The sequence below is a fragment of the Crinia signifera genome, chromosome 6 (assembly GCF_055691185.1).
Source record: "Crinia signifera chromosome 6, ASM5569118v1, whole genome shotgun sequence".
In the NCBI taxonomy this organism is placed as follows: Eukaryota; Metazoa; Chordata; class Amphibia; order Anura; family Myobatrachidae; genus Crinia; species Crinia signifera.
The window spans coordinates 292,089,095-292,107,068 of record NC_139222.1 but is presented as its reverse complement, the minus strand read 5'-3'; the positions used below and the strand labels follow the sequence as shown (position 1 = coordinate 292,107,068).

The following is a 17,974-nucleotide window of genomic DNA, read 5'->3' as shown; positions in this document are numbered from 1 at the left end:
CGACCTACCAGGGGGTCTGTGGAAGCACCGACCTACCAGGGGGTCTGTGGAAGCACCGACCTACCAGGGGGTCTGTGGAAGCACCGACCTACCAGGGGGTCTGTGGAAGCACCGACCTACCAGGGGGTCTGTGGAAGCACCGACCTACCAGGGGGTCTGTGGAAGCACCGACCTACCAGGGGGTCCGTGGAAGCACCGACCTACCAGGGGGTCCGTGGAAGCACCGACCTACCAGGGGGTCCGTGGAAGCACCGACCTACCAGGGGGTCTATGGAAGCACCAACCTGTTATAAGTTCCACTGTTTGGGAGCAAATGGTCAATTGGGATTATCCCAACATTGGGCCTGATTCAGACCTGTCTGCTGATCTGTTGCAGAGTGTGTGATGGGAGCAGGTTTCTTGGAGTGGGGTGGCTGAGGCAGGAGGTGTGTGATTGGGAGCAGGGGGTATAGAGTGTGGTGGCTGAGGCAGGGGGTCTGTGATGGGGAGAAGGGCGCTTGGAGTGGGGTGGCTGAGGCAGGGTGTGTGTGATGGGAGCAGGGCGCTTGTCTGCAGTATGGGGGCAGCCATTTTTTAAGAGTCCGTTTTCATTATAGCAGCAGGAGCAGGCGCCGGGAGAGACGGGACCGTGACCGCAGTTGCGGCCAGGCAGGTACGACGAGGGGAGGGGGGCGCTGAAAATTAGGTAGTTACGCCACTGGGCTGAGGCAGGGGGTGTGTGATGGGGAGCAGGGCGCATGGAGTGGGGTGGCTGAGGCAGGGGCTGTTTGTGGGCTAAAAACTGTCACAGATCAAAGTGAATACATTGCAGAAGCCATCACTTCGGTGGGCTATTAAATAGTATTTTATATAACACCATATATCTTACAACCAGGATCACCTCCCATATGTCACGTACATGTGGATAACAGCAGATTTCCCCCATGTGATACATTGTATATGGGGCACAGCTGTGTACGGCAGATGTCCTGTAAGCAGAACGTTTCCCCCATGTGATACATTGTATATGGGGCACAGCTGTGGGCAGATGTCCTGTAAGCAGAACGTTTCCCCACGTGATACATTGTATATGGGGCACAGCTATGGGCAGATGTCCTGTAAGCAGAACGTTTCCCCCATGTGATACATTGTATATGGGGCACAGCTATGGGCAGATGTCCTGTAAGCAGAACGTTTCCCCACGTGATACATTGTATATGGGGCACAGCTATGGGCAGATGACCTGTAAGCAGAATGTTTCCCCACGTGATACATTGTATATGGGGCACAGCTGTGGGCAGATGTCCTGTAAGCAGAATGTTTCCCCCATGTGATACATTGTATATGGGGCACAGCTATGGGCAGATGTCCTGTAAGCAGAATGTTTCCCCCATGTGATACATTGTATATGGGGCACAGCTGTGGGCAGATGTCCTGTAAGCAGAATGTTTCCCCCATGTGATACATTGTATATGGGGCACAGCTGTGGGCAGATGTCCTGTAAGCAGAACGTTTCCCCACGTGATACATTGTATATGGGGCCCAGCTATGGGCAGATGTCCTGTAAGCAGAACGTTTCCCCACGTGATACATTGTATATGGGGCACAGCTGTGGGCAGATGTCCTGTAAGCAGAACGTTTCCCCCACGTGATACATTGTATATGGGGCCCAGCTATGGGCAGATGTCCTGTAAGCAGAACGTTTCCCCCATGTGATACATTGTATATGGGGCACAGCTATGGGCAGATGTCCTGTAAGCAGAACGTTTCCCCACGTGATACATTGTATATGGGGCACAGCTGTGGGCAGATGTCCTGTAAGCAGAACGTTTCCCCCACGTGATACATTGTATATGGGGCCCAGCTATGGGCAGATGTCCTGTAAGCAGAACGTTTCCCCCATGTGATACATTGTATATGGGGCACAGCTATGGGCAGATGTCCTGTAAGCAGAACGTTTCCCCACGTGATACATTGTATATGGGGCACAGCTATGGGCAGATGTCCTGTAAGCAGAACGTTTCCCCACGTGATACATTGTATATGGGGCACAGCTATGGGCAGATGTCCTGTAAGCAGAACGTTTCCCCACGTGATACATTGTATATGGGGCACAGCTATGGGCAGATGTCCTGTAAGCAGAACGTTTCCCCACGTGATACATTGTATATGGGGCACAGCTATGGGCAGATGTCCTGTAAGCAGAACGTTTCCCCCATGTGATACATTGTATATGGGGCACAGCTATGGGCAGATGTCCTGTAAGCAGAACATTTCCCCACGTGATACATTGTATATGGGGCACAGCTATGGGCAGATGTCCTGTAAGCAGAACGTTTCCCCACGTGATACATTGTATATGGGGCACAGCTATGGCCAGATGTCCTGTAAGCAGAACAGTTCCCCCATGTGATACATTGTATATGGGGCACAGCTATGGCCAGATGTCCTGTAAGCAGAACAGTTCCCCCATGTGATACATTGGATATGGGGCACAGCTATGGCCAGATGTCCTGTAAGCAGAACGTTTCCCCCATGTGATACATTGTATATGGGGCACAGCTATGGGCAGATGTCCTGTAAGCAGAACGTTTCCCCACGTGATACATTGTATATGGGGCCCAGCTATGGGCAGATGTCCTGTAAGCAGAACGTTTCCCCACGTGATACATTGTATATGGGGCACAGCTATGGGCAGATGTCCTGTAAGCAGAACGTTTCCCCCACGTGATACATTGTATATGGGGCACAGCTATGGGCAGATGTCCTGTAAGCAGAACGTTTCCCCACGTGATACATTGTATATGGGGCACAGCTATGGGCAGATGTCCTGTAAGCAGAACGTTTCCCCACGTGATACATTGTATATGGGGCACAGCTATGGGCAGATGTCCTGTAAGCAGAACGTTTCCCCCATGTGATACATTGTATATGGGGCACAGCTATGGGCAGATGACCCCAACCATGAAGCAATATCTGTTCTGTCTTGCAGACTGTGCTGTGTCCTCACAAGGCCGGAGGACCACGGGTGATTGCTCTCCCCAAGAACTGCAGCCACATTAAGCTGTGCAGACCCCGAGCCCACCTGTGTACTGTGCAGGACAAGATGTGAGTATCATTCGGGGTTTCCCTCATTCAGAGATGTGCGCTACTACCGCAGCAGCTGCAAATGTGCATGCAGCCACTGCGACACAGCTGGATGTTGCAGCTCCCTGGATTAGTAATGAGGCTCCAGAATCTGTGTACAGAGAGGCAGTGTCTCCCTCAGATCAGGTGGTGATCGAGCCGGACGTGTAGTGGATCACAGGTGCAGACTGAGACACACCCAAACACTGGACGTGACAGGAGTGCAATATAACGGCGCCTCCCCATTACCTCCTACAGGCAGCGATATATTCTCTATCTAATTGGCTTTGCACAATGGCACACACACATGTGTACACATATAGGCAGGAGTCACACTGATCACATGGTGTACCAGGTGACAGGAGCAGTGCGGGCAGACGTCCAGTCACATAGGGTATATAGACCTGGGTGGTGCTCGGTGCGGGCAGACGAACACTCACATATAGTGTATACACCTGGGCGGTGGTCCGCGTGGGGGAACGTCCGGTTACATAAGGTGTATACACCTGGGCCGTGGTCCGCGTGGGGGAACGTCCGGTTACATAAGGTGTATAGACATGGGCGGTGCTCAGCGGTCACACATAGTGTATAGACGTGGGTGATGGTCAGTGCTTGCAGATGTTCGGTCACATAGGGTGTATAGACCTGGGCCGTGGTCAGCGCAGGTGGATGTCGAGTCACATAGGGTGTATAGACTTGGGCCATGGTGGTTACACACACACACGTGTACACGATCATGTTTCCGGTAGCACCGGCTGGAGTGAAACGGAGGCTAGGTGCTTTGATAAAAGGTTTTTGCATAGGCGACAGAAGGGAGGACGGCAATTGGATAAAAGAAAAAACAGTTTTAATAAAGATAAGATGGTACAGAAGATGAGAAATGGCACAAGGATAATACTGTAGATAATGAGTAAACAAAGTCAATGATATGCAATAATTATTGTAGAGCTTGCAGGTGATTGGGATGAAGAGATGACTTGACTGGAAGGTTTGAAGAAATAAATGAAAACTTGAAGAATTGGATGATTGGATTGCAGAATTGGGTGATTGAATGAAAGATTGGATGGTTGGATGATTGGTTGATCGGATGGTTGGATGATTGGAAGAATCCGGGAAGGGTGTGCTGACAACCCTAATAGCTGTAACCAGGAGGGATCACAGAGTAATAACCGTCAGGCTGGAGAAAGGATGACTCCTTTGGGGGGCTAACCTTGTCTGGTCCGTTAAGGTGGCAGCAGGGGTCTGCGATGTGATGGTTGAAGACAGCGGGTGTAGCAGGATACCGGATAGAGTCTCTGGAACTAGAAGTAGCAGCGCTACCAGCAGCAAGGAGAGTCAGATGCCTAGCATAAGGACATCATTGTACTGACTGCTGGTTTGGCCCAGCAAGTCAGTATTTGAAGGGAGAGCTGCACTGTGATTGGTTGTATGGAAATTGGCAGTGCAACCTGATAGGAGAAACCAACAAGATGGCCGCCGCCAGGGGGGGGGGCGACAGGTTTCTGAAGCAGGAAGTGTGTGAAGCATGCACCAGCCAGCGTGTCCAGCCAGACCCAGACAGGACACGGATGACTATGGCAATTCAGGCCCCACGCCGTCCAGGCCCCGCATGTCACCGGCGCACACGCTACCACTGTCACCATGAGATGACAGCGCGACATCACGCAACCCAGGAACAAGGGGACTGATAGCGGAGGTGAGTGCCAGAGTCTGAGCTACCCTGTTAGGAACCCCAGGGGCAGCCATGGCATGGGAGGCGTGAGTGGCATAGGGTGTATAGACCTGGGCGGTGGTCAGTGTGGGTGAACGTCCGGTCACATAGGGTGAATAGACCTAGGCGGTGGTCATCACTGGCAGATGTCCGGTTACATAGGGTGTATAGACCTGGGCGGTGGTCAGTGTGGGTGAACGTCCGGTCACATAGGGTGTATAGACCTGGGCGGTGGTCATCACTGGCAGATGTCCGGTCACATAGGGTGTATAGACTTGGGCGGTGGTCAGCACGGGTGAACGTCTGCTCACATAGCGTGTATAGACCTGGGCGGTGGTCAGCGCAGGTGAATGTCCGGTTACATAGGGTCTATAGACCTGGGCGCTGGTCAGTACGGGTGAACGTCCGGTCACATAGAGTGACAGGGTGTATAGACCTGGGCGGTGGTCAGTGTGGGTGAACGTCTGGTCACATAGTGTGTATAGACCTGGGCGGTGGTCATCACTGGCAGATGTCCGGTTACATAGGGTGTATAGACCTGGGCGGTGGTCAGTGTGGGTGAACGTCCGGTCACATAGGGTGTATAGACCTGGGCGGTGGTCATCACTGGCAGATGTCCGGTTACATAGGGTGTATAGACCTGGGCGGTGGTCAGTGTGGGTGAACGTCCGGTCACATAGGGTGTATAGACCTGTGCGGTGGTCAGCGCAGGTGAATGTCCGGTTACATAGGGTCTATAGACCTGGGCGCTGGTCAGCACGGGTGAACGTCCGGTCACATAGAGTGACAGGGTGTATAGACCTGGGCGGTGGTCAGTGTGGGTGAACGTCTGGTCACATAGTGTGTATAGACCTGGGCGGTGGTCATCACTGGCAGATGTCCGGTTACATAGGGTGTATAGACCTGGGCGGTGGTCAGTGTGGGTGAACGTCCGGTCACATAGGGTGTATAGACCTGGGCGGTGGTCATCACTGGCAGATGTCCGGTTACATAGGGTGTATAGACCTGGGCGGTGGTCAGTGTGGGTGAACGTCCGGTCACATAGGGTGTATAGACCTGGGCGGTGGTCATCACTGGCAGATGTCCGGTTACATAGGGTGTATAGACCTGGGCGGTGGTCAGTGTGGGTGAACGTCCGGTCACATAGGGTGTATAGACCTGTGCGGTGGTCAGCGCAGGTGAATGTCCGGTTACATAGGGTCTATAGACCTGGGCGCTGGTCAGCACGGGTGAACGTCCGGTCACATAGAGTGACAGGGTGTATAGACCTGGGCGGTGGTCAGTGTGGGTGAACGTCCGGTCACATAGGGTGTATAGACCTGGGCGGTGGTCATCACTGGCAGATGTCCGGTTACATAGGGTGTATAGACCTGGGCGGTGGTCAGTGTGGGTGAACGTCCGGTCACATAGGGTGTATAGACCTGGGCGGTGGTCATCACTGGCAGATGTCTGGTTACATAGGGTGTATAGACCTGGGCGGTGGTCAGTGTGGGTGAACGTCCGGTCACATAGGGTGTATAGACCTGGGTGGTGGTCATCACTGGCAGATGTCCGGTTACATAGGGTGTATAGACCTGGGCGGTGGTCAGTGTGGGTGAACGTCTGGTCACATAGGGTCTATAGACCTGGGCGCTGGTCAGCACGGGTGAACGTCCGGTCACATAGCGTGTATAGACCTGGGCGCTGGTCAGTGTGGGTGAACGTCCGGTCACATAGGGTGTATAGACCTGGGCGGTGGTCATCACTGGCAGATGTCCGGTCACATAGGGTGTATAGACCTGGGCGGTGGTCATCACTGGCAGATGTCCGGTCACATAGGGTGTATAGACCTGGGCGGTGGTCAGTGTGGGTGAACGTCCGGTCACATAGGGTGTATAGACCTGGGCGGTGGTCATCACTGGCAGATGTCCGGTTACATAGGGTGTATAGACCTGGGCGGTGGTCAGTGTGGGTGAACGTCCGGTCACATAGGGTGTATAGACCTGGGCGGTGGTCATCACTGGCAGATGTCCGGTTACATAGGGTGTATAGACCTGGGCGGTGGTCAGTGTGGGTGAACGTCCGGTCACATAGGGTGTATAGACCTGGGCGGTGGTCATCACTGGCAGATGTCCGGTTACATAGGGTGTATAGACTTGGGCGGTGGTCAGCACGGGTGAACGTCTGCTCACATAGCGTGTATAGACCTGTGCGGTGGTCAGCGCAGGTGAATGTCCGGTTACATAGGGTCTATAGACCTGGGCGCTGGTCAGCACGGGTGAACGTCCGGTCACATAGAGTGACAGGGTGTATAGACCTGGGCGGTGGTCAGTGTGGGTGAACGTCCGGTCACATAGGGTGTATAGACCTGGGCGGTGGTCATCACTGGCAGATGTCTGGTTACATAGGGTGTATAGACCTGGGCGGTGGTCAGTGTGGGTGAACGTCCGGTCACATAGGGTGTATAGACCTGGGTGGTGGTCATCACTGGCAGATGTCCGGTTACATAGGGTGTATAGACCTGGGCGGTGGTCAGTGTGGGTGAACGTCTGGTCACATAGGGTCTATAGACCTGGGCGCTGGTCAGCACGGGTGAACGTCCGGTCACATAGCGTGTATAGACCTGGGCGCTGGTCAGTGTGGGTGAACGTCCGGTCACATAGGGTGTATAGACCTGGGCGGTGGTCATCACTGGCAGATGTCCGGTCACATAGGGTGTATAGACCTGGGCGGTGGTCATCACTGGCAGATGTCCGGTCACATAGGGTGTATAGACCTGGGCGGTGGTCAGTGTGGGTGAACGTCCGGTCACATAGGGTGTATAGACCTGGGCGGTGGTCATCACTGGCAGATGTCCGGTTACATAGGGTGTATAGACCTGGGCGGTGGTCAGTGTGGGTGAACGTCCGGTCACATAGGGTGTATAGACCTGGGCGGTGGTCATCACTGGCAGATGTCCGGTCACATAGGGTCTATAGACCTGGGCGCTGGTCAGCACGGGTGAACGTCCGGTCACATAGAGTGTATAGACCTGGGCGGTGGTCCTCACTGGCAGATGTCCGGTCACATAGCGTGTATAGACCTGGGCGCTGGTCAGTGTGGGTGAACGTCCGGTCACATAGGGTGTATAGACCTGGGCGGTGGTCATCACTGGCAGATGTCCGGTTACATAGGGTGTATAGACCTGGGCGGTGGTCAGTGTGGGTGAACGTCCGGTCACATAGGGTCTATAGACCTGGGCGGTGGTCAGTGTGGGTGAACGTCCGGTCACATAGGGTGTATAGACCTGGGCGGTGGTCATCACTGGCAGATGTCCGGTTACATAGGGTGTATACACCTGGGCCGTGGTCCGCGTGGGGGAACGTCCGGTCACATAGGGTGTATACACCTGGGCCGTGGTCCGCGTGGGGGAACGTCCGGTCACATAGAGTGACAGGGTGTATATACCTGGGCGGTTAGAGTGTTCCTGTGTGGATATAATCTCCGTAACTGCGTTTCTTGGCAGTTATGCCCTGCCTGAATGCAGCCAATCACAGTGTGGCTCTCACTCTCTTTCTGACACCTCCCTAGAACACGTACTGACAGGAACAGATCATAGAACCTTTTGGGAGACGAAGAGAGGATTAATTTAGTGTGTACCCAACACGTATGTGTGGCATGTAACATGCCTAGACATGACTGCATTCGACAGCTGTGTGCTGGGTGTGCTGTCCCTGCCGGTGTGTGCTAGTACACACATGACACAACTGTTACCCCTGAGTGCCGACATATGTTATCCTGTATACATGCGGGTCTTGTGCCCCAGCTACACGGTAATGACATGTCATTAAGTATTACATAGCGTGTCATTAAGTGTCACAGATGCGAGAGGCTGCTCCCTACAGACACAACGTCCCTCAGCTGTATTTATCTACAATTACATGTAGCAGCAGTGTCCTATTACTGTGTAGCCTTTCACATTGTCCTGAACTACAACTCCCAGCCTCCGCTTGTCAGATCAGCAGCCGCTCAGTGTAACCACAGCCCGGATATAATAATATTACTTATATTGTATCAGATGAACAGTTAGTCCGACCTCACCCACTGCGCTGTGAATATGCGCATTTCTGTACACTGCATACTTGCAAACATGCCTCCCTATCTAGATCTATGCATAGGTCATGGGGCCCTGCGTACACCCGGGAAGGTGTGACCGGGACAGACAAGCGCACAGCGAGATGTATCTGATGATAATGACACATCTGCTTGATCTGAACCACTGATAGCCATGTGTTACACGGAGAGCTTATAACGGGAGATTGTGACTAGATTGTCAGAATCTCCCTATGTTTCTCCTGCTTCGTCAGTATTGTCTAGCAGAGATTAGCCTAGATAGACTGTGCAGCAAGGACATTCTGACTAGATCATAGACTATCATTGCTTAGACAAAATCGCTTAGTCGAAATCTCCAGTGCATCTAGCCAAAATCTCTCCCAAAATTGCTTAGTCAAAATTGTCCATTAGCCAAAATCTCTCAGTGTGTACACCCCTTTAGTGTTGCAGCTATATTATACCAGGGTTTTATACACGCTAGTACGCCTGACACAGCCTCACGTAACTGGAATCATACATCGCATGAGTGGTATTACTAATTCAGCATCTGCCACTATATATAGATCTACATGCCTGGCTGATTCCGGATGTGACATGACGGTGCTGCTGTACTGTGCGGTCTCTGCAGTCTTTGGGCCCCAGTCCCATGAACTGTGCTCCTGCGCTGTCTCCGCATTACCTGTACTGGGAGTCCCTACGTTTATCCGGAGGTTACTGCTGCTTTTGTACAGAACCAGATGGTCCGCTTCACCTCATTCATGGAGCATACGGTCTACTGTGAATGGGGCTTTACAGGTGTAGCCTCATTTATCTCTGCATACACATGTGCTCCATTGGAAACCTATGTTGTCTTTTCAGAAACCAGTTATATGCAATGTTTTATTAGTAATCTTTAGTTAAATGCAGAAAAAGGACAATGCTGTTATGAGCCACCTCTGGCTAGTCTGGGTTACTGCAACTTGATCCCTGTATGTGTTCTACATGCAGTTTAAGGGCCCCATTTATCATTGATCGCATTTACAATGCGATCTGGGCGAAATATTACCGCCCAGGATCGCATTGTAAAATGCGATCATTTCGCCCCAATGTATTATCAGCTGTGCGCAGGGACAGGGCTCCGAAAGGAGCCCGTCCCTGCGAAGCGCTGACCCGGAAGCCGGGGGGGGGGGGTCTGCGCATGCGCGGTTATGCGCTGACCCTCCCGTGACCCCTGTGACCGCACTGCCGCTCGGGCAGTGCGAAATGTAGCCATAGGCTACAATGGGCTATCGCCATATCAGAATGGCGATAGCCCAGGGGTGCAATGCCGGGCTGCCCGATGTTGATACATCGGGCAGCTTCGCATCCCCCATAGAAACCTATGGGGAATGCGGCCGGCGGCGCTGCAGGGGGGGATCACAGCAGGGATCGGAGATTCCTGCTGCGGTCGCCCTTAATACATCTCAGTGCTACATAATATTTGCGGTTAACCCCTGAAAACGGATGTTTTCGGGGATTTAACCACAAATATTACTTGATAAATTGGCCCCTAAGTTACTACAGTACAGCTTAAGGTGCCCACACGCATCGATCCCGGCGTGCGTTCTGTGTTTAACTAGCACACATAGCATCGCATCGTATGCCTTGTGCATGCGATGCTATGCGATAAAAAGCTAGTACAAACAGTATGTGCAGCACATACTTTATGTACTGTGCGATGAGGTGCCGCGGGAGCGCGCACCCCATCGCATAGCATCGCACCGCCGGGATCGGTGCGTGTGTGGGCACCATTAGCCAGTTTTCTCTGTATGTCAGACTACAGTGTCTGTCAGCTGTCATATAATTAGGCCATCAGCACTCTGCCTGTGTGTCTGGCTGCCCAGCTGCAGTGATTAGGGGCTTGTAGTTGCTGGTGGTTCTCATATCACCCAGCCTGCCCTGTACTCAGTGCCGGTTATAGGGGTCGATCCTATTAACCCCGAAGGGTGTGAGTTGCCGTTCAGGTGCCGTTTTTATGTTGGAAACGGCACCTGAATTAACGCTAACTCACACCCTTTGCAGGGCAGAATTCACTGATATTTGTTCGCACCCCTATGGAGGTGCGAGCACTTTTCAGCAAATTCGGCACGCCGTAAAGTTTGCCGGGTGTCGTGATTATTCGCAGTCAGCGACTCATCCGCACCCTTTGGGGTTAATAGGATCGACCCCATAGAGCATGGGTCTTCAACCTGTGGCCCTCCAAATGTTGTGAAACTACATGTCCCAGCATGCATTGCCACATTTTTTCCTATAAGAGCATGCCAACACTGCCAGGGCATGCTGGGACATGTAGTTCCACAACATCTGGAGGGCCACAGGTTGAAGAGTCTTGTTACCTGAGCCTGGTCTGTATCCTGTGCTCCTGTGGGAGATTGAGCCTTGTTAGTTTGAGTCTCAGCTTTGCTGGTAGCCAGGTTCAGGGGACAAAGGCCCACATCTCTCATCCTAACCCATGGGTCCTCAAACTGCGGCCCTCCAGATGTTGTGAAACTACAAATCCCAGCATGCCTTGCCACAGTTTTAACACTCCCTTATAGCAAAACTGTGGCAAGGCATGCTGGGCTTTGTAGTTTCACAACATCTGGAGGGCCGCGGTTTGAGGACCCATGTCCTAACCCTATGTTTATGTTTGCTTCTATCCCAGCTGTGTCACCCCAGTTTGTCTGCCCCATACCTTTAGAATGTAAGCTGTAACGAGCAGGGCCCTCACTCCTCGTGTGCTTTTCTTAGGATATATTTCTGCAACTGTCTTTTATTTACCATGTACTTGTCCTAATTTGCATTTGTACTGTAATCACAATTTTCTTGTTTTGTTCTTTGCTCATCTGTGTATTGTCAGTTGCTGCGGAACCCTTGTGGCGCCATATAAATAAACGATAATAATAAATAATAATACATTTCTAGAGTATCTCTGAATTGTATCCTGCTGGTTTATTATATCCCAACTTTTTTATCCTGCAAATAAGAGTAGAAGTTCCATTTCTTTATATCAACATCTTGTGCATTGTTGCACCTGTTTCTTTATTAGTGGAATATTATAATTTAATATTTTGTTATATACCGGGTTCCGTGCATTTGTGTTTGGCGTTTTCTTTGTATGTGTGTGGGTTTCCTAAAATTCACGTACCCTAAGTCTTGCCTTGCCTACCCTCCAATAGTTTCCTTGTCTTTAAGAAAACTAGGGGGCACCGGGAGGACCCAATTCTCCTGGGAAAGGGGCTGCCATAGGAGAAGATATTGGGAGCAGGATACCTAGGAAACTATATCCGTGTGCAGCAATCGTATCATTCTATAGTACCACATATAGCGCAGCAGATTCCGTTACAGTGTCTTATATAGTGCAGCAGATTCCGTTACAGTGTCTTATATAGCGCAGCAGATTCCGTTACAGTGTCTTATATAGAGCAGCAGATTCCGTTACAGCGTCTTATATAGCGCAGCAGATTCCGTTACAGTGTCTTATATAGAGCAGCAGATTCCGTTACAGTGTCTTATATAGTGCAGCAGATTCCGTTACAGTGTCTTATATAGCGCAGCAGATTCCGTTACAGTGTCTTATATAGCGCAGCAGATTCCGTTACAGTGTCTTATATAGCGCAGCAGATTCCGTTACAGTGTCTTATATAGAGCAGCAGATTCCGTTACAGTGTCTTATATAGCGCAGCAGTTTCCGTTACAGCGTCTTATATAGCGCAGCAGATTCCGTTACAGCGTCTTATATAGCGCAGCAGATTCCGTTACAGTGTCTTATATAGAGCAGCAGATTCCGTTACAGTGTCTTATATAGTGCAGCAGATTCCGTTACAGTGTCTTATATAGCGCAGCAGATTCCGTTACAGTGTCTTATATAGCGCAGCAGATTCCGTTACAGTGTCTTATATAGCACAGCAGATTCCGTTACAGTGTCTTATATAGCGCAGCAGATTCCGTTACAGTGTCTTATACAGCGCAGCAGATTCCGTTACATCGTTTTATATAACGCAGCAGATTCCGTTACAGCGTCTTATATAGCGCAGCAGATTCCGTTACAGCGTCTTATATAGCCCAGCAGATTCCGTTACTGTCTTATATAGTGCAGCAGATTCCATTACAGCGTCTTTTATATAGCGCAGCAGATTCCGTTACAGCATTTTATATAGTGCAGCAGATTCCCTTACAGTGTCTTATATAGCGCAGCAGATTCCGTTACAGTGTCTTATATAGCGCAGCAGATTCCGTTACAGTGTCTTATATAGCGCAGCAGATTCCGTTACAGTGTCTTATATAGCGCAGCAGATTCCGTTAGTGTCATATAGCGCAGCAGATTCCGTTACAGTGTCTTATATAGCGCAGCAGATTCCGTTAGTGTCTTATATAGCGCAGCAGATTCCGTTACAGGGTCTTATATAGCGCAGCAGATTCCGTTACAGCGTCTTATATAGCGCAGCAGATTCCGTTACAGCGTCTTATATAGCGCAGCAGATTCCGTTACAGCGTCTTATATAGCGCAGCAGATTCCGTTACAGTGTCTTATATAGTGCAGTAGATTCCGTTACAGCGTCTTATATAGTGCAGCAGATTCCGTTACAGCGTCTTATATAGCGCAGCAGATTCCGTTACAGCGTCTTATATAGCGCAGCAGATTCCGTTACAGCGTCTTATATAGCGCAGCAGATTCCGTTACAGCGTCTTATATAGCGCAGCAGATTCCGTTACAGTGTCTTATATAGTGCAGTAGATTCCGTTACAGCGTCTTATATAGTGCAGCAGATTCCGTTACAGCGTCTTATATAGCGCAGCAGATTCCGTTACAGCGTCTTATATAGCGCAGCAGGTTCCGTTACAGTGTCTTATATAGCGCAGCAGATTCCGTTACAGTGTCTTATATAGCGCAGCAGATTCCGTTACAGTGTCTTATATAGCGCAGCAGATTCCGTTACAGTGTCTTATATAGCGCAGCAGATTCCGTTACAGTGTCTTATATAGCGCAGCAGATTCCGTTACAGTGTCTTATATAGCGCAGCAGATTCCGTTACAGTGTCTTATATAGCGCAGCAGATTCCGTTACAGTGTCTTATATAGCGCAGCAGATTCCGTTACAGTGTCTTATATAGCGCAGCAGATTCCGTTACAGTGTCTTATATAGCGCAGCAGATTCCGTTACAGTGTCTTATATAGCGCAGCAGATTCCGTTACAGTGTCTTATATAGCGCAGCAGATTCCGTTACAGTGTCTTATATAGCGCAGCAGATTCCGTTACAGTGTCTTATATAGCGCAGCAGATTCCGTTACAGTGTCTTATATAGCGCAGCAGATTCCGTTACAGTGTCTTATATAGCGCAGCAGATTCCGTTACAGTGTCTTATATAGCGCAGCAGATTCCGTTACAGTGTCTTATATAGCGCAGCAGATTCCGTTACAGTGTCTTATATAGCGCAGCAGATTCCGTTACAGTGTCTTATATAGCGCAGCAGATTCCGTTACAGTGTCTTATATAGCGCAGCAGATTCCGTTACAGTGTCTTATATAGCGCAGCAGATTCCGTTACAGTGTCTTATATAGCGCAGCAGATTCCGTTACAGTGTCTTATATAGCGCAGCAGATTCCGTTACAGTGTCTTATATAGCGCAGCAGATTCCGTTACAGTGTCTTATATAGCGCAGCAGATTCCGTTACAGTGTCTTATATAGCGCAGCAGATTCCGTTACAGTGTCTTATATAGCGCAGCAGATTCCGTTACAGTGTCTTATATAGCGCAGCAGATTCCGTTACAGTGTCTTATATAGCGCAGCAGATTCCGTTACAGTGTCTTATATAGCGCAGCAGATTCCGTTACAGTGTCTTATATAGCGCAGCAGATTCCGTTACAGTATCTTATATAGCCCAGCCGATTCCGTTACAGTGTCTTATACAGCGCAGCAGATTCCGTTACATCGTTTTATATAACGCAGCAGATTCCGTTACAGTGTCTTATATAGCGCAGCAGATTCCGTTACAGTGTCTTATATAGCGCAGCAGATTCCGTTACAGTGTCTTATATAGCGCAGCAGATTCCGTTACAGTGTCTTATATAGCGCAGCAGATTCCGTTACAGTGTCTTATATAGCGCAGCAGATTCCGTTACAGTGTCTTATATAGCGCAGCAGATTCCGTTACAGTATCTTATATAGCCCAGCCGATTCCGTTACAGTGTCTTATACAGCGCAGCAGATTCCGTTACATCGTTTTATATAACGCAGCAGATTCCGTTACAGTGTCTTATATAGCGCAGCAGATTCTGTTAGTGTCTTATAGGACTCACGATGGTAGCAGAACACGGGCATAGGATCTGGGTGCAGACCAGTCGCTGCTCTGCACCCAAATGCCACAGTATGTCAGTCATGCCAAGGATAAGGGGGGCTGCAAACCACTATCAGCAACTGCGCATGAGCCGCCATTGCACTACGCATGCAACCAGCTTCTGCTGCGATCACGCTCACATTGAGGTTTCACTGGGATAGTAAGCAACAGAAACCACATGGACAATAATCTCTTATATATTTAGCCAGATCTGTCACTCATCCCCTGTGTATATAACGTTCCCACCCAGCTGAATACACAACCCCCCCCCCCAGGGAAAGTGTTCTATGTGTATAACGTTCTACACACCACCACCCCCTTGACATCACCTCCCACCAGTCAGCCAGGGCTACAGTACACGATCACCATCCACCATTACTTCACACCCCGGACCCCCCCTGCCAGCACCCCACCCCGGACCCCCGCAACCACCCTCCTGCGAGGGTGTAGGCTTGATTAAATCCTACTGTTCAGTTGATCTGGAATTCATCGTATTATCCTGCCCCGGGAGTTCTCTGTGGTCTTTGTAGCCGCAGTATATATCCCGCCCCAGGCCAATGTTTCCATAGCACTGGATTCCTTGTTCGATGTTATCTCCAAACTACTGTCTGCTCATCCGGAGTGCGCCTTCATTGTTGCCAGTGACTTTAATCAGGCTAATTTAAAGTTGGTGCTCCCTAAATTTGTTGAAAATGTGAAGGTCCCGACGCGTGGTAACAACATCTAGGACCATGTGTATACTAACATCAGAGACGCTTACAAGACTGTCTTGTGTCCTCATATTGGGAAGTCGGATCACTCTTCATTATTCCTCGTCCCAAAATATCTATCAGTGCTTAAGAAGTCTAGGCCAGTTATAAAGAATGTTACGGTCTGGCCTGAGGGGGCTTTGTTGGGTCTGCAGGGGTGTCTGGAATGCACAAATTGGGACCTATTTGTTGAGGATGCAATCCATGGTTCCAACATTGATATAGACTCACTGGCTTTCATGGTATTGATAGTTACATAGTAGGAAAGGCTGAAAAAAGACTTGCGTCCATCTAGTTCAACCTGGTATAGATATCCATTGCTGATTTGGTAGGTTCTGGTATTTTACAGACAAATTATATTTCTTATTTGTACCCATGGATGTTTTTCTCCAGTAAATGTTTGTCAAACTTTGCCTTGAACGCATTTAATGAGCCAGCCGTTACCACCTCTCTGGGAAGAGAGTTCCAGAGTTTGACTGTTCTGACCGTAAAGAAATTCTTTCTACTAGCTGAGTGAAATCTTTTTTCTTCTAATCTATACTCATGCCCTCGCGTCCTAGATTCCTTTCTAGTAGAAAAGAGGGTGTGTGACAGTTCCTTATATTGGCCCTTGATATACTTGTACATGTTGAGCATGTCCCCCCTTAAACGTCTCTTTTCTAATGTAAATAGTCCCAAATTGCTTAATCTCTCCCCGTAGCTTAAATTCTCCATTCCCCTAATAAGCTTTGTTGCTCGCCTTTGGACTTTTTCTAATTCTATGATGTCCTTTTTATAGTGTGGGGCCCAGAACTGTACTCCGTACTCTAGGTGAGGTCTCACCAATGCTTTATATACAGGTTGAGTATCCCTTATCCGAAATGCTCGGGACCACGAGCATTCCGGATAAGGGAATATTCCGGTTTTTGGAATAATTTTTTTTTTTGTCATACTTACCTGCCCCTGGTGGGTCCCCGATGGTCCCACGGCGTCCATGGAGTCCTCCGGCATCCACAGCAGGCCACCAGCACCGTCTCCAGCGGTCCCAGGAGTGCTTTGCGCAAGCTCCCAGGCGCGCCGGTGACGTCACCGGCGAACTCGCGCAAAGCACTCCTGGGACCGCTGGAGACGCCGGAGAGGATGCTGAAGGCCTGCCGTGGACGCCGGAGGACTTGGTAAGTATTAAAAGAGGGTTAGGGGGGGAAAAAGAAACAAAAAAAAATATTTGAATTATTTAAAAAAACCACGGTTTTTGGAATAATTCGGATACGGGATGCCCGGATACGGGATGCCCGGATACGGGATACCCGACCTGTAGTGGCATAATTACCCTTGAGTCCCTAGTTTCCATTCCCCTCTTAATACATGCCAGATTTTTGTTGGCCTTTTTTGTATCTACATTACAATGGGCACTACATCCTAGTTTGCTGTCTATTTGGACTCCTAGATCCTTTTCAAGTATGGAATTACCCAGTTCCTCTCCGCTAAGGTTGTAACTTGCACACTGGTTGTGTCTCCCAAGGCGCATAACCTTACATTTATCTACACTGAACCTCATCTTCCATTTTTTTGCCCACTCATCTAGAATTGCAAGATCATTTTGAAGCATGGTGACATCTTCTGATGATTTGATGACTTTGCTAAGTTTTGTATCGTCCGCAAAGATGGATACATTGCTGAGTAACCCTATCCCAATATCGTTAATAAAAATGTTAAACAAAATGGGCCCCAAAACCGAACCCTGGGGCACTCCACTTAGTACCGGTATCATATCTGATACGGCACCATTCACAACCACTCTTTGTTCTCTATTACATAGCCAATTCCCTACCCATCTGCAGATATTTTCACCCAATCCTAGGTTCTCCATTTTATTAATCAATCTCTTGTGTGGGACAGTATCAAATGCTTTAGCGAAATCTAGGAAAATCACATCTACAGCATTTCCATTATTGAGGTTTTTGCTAACCTCTTCATAGAACCCTAGTAAATTAGTTTGGCATGAACGATTTTTCACGAACCC

At 49.6% G+C, this 17,974-nt stretch overlaps 1 protein-coding gene across 3 annotated transcripts in view; it reads left to right on the top strand.

Moving 5' to 3' along the window:
• LOC146009500 (uncharacterized) overlaps positions 1 to 17,974 on the top strand; it is a 274,590-nt gene that overhangs the window by 213,196 nt on the left and 43,420 nt on the right. For all 3 annotated transcript variants that reach the window (XM_083149935.1, XM_083149936.1, XM_083149933.1), the window contains exon 13: positions 2,972 to 3,087. In XM_083149935.1, coding sequence (XP_083006061.1) covers positions 2,972 to 3,087 — 116 coding nt within the window. The remainder of the gene's footprint in view (positions 1 to 2,971; positions 3,088 to 17,974) is intronic.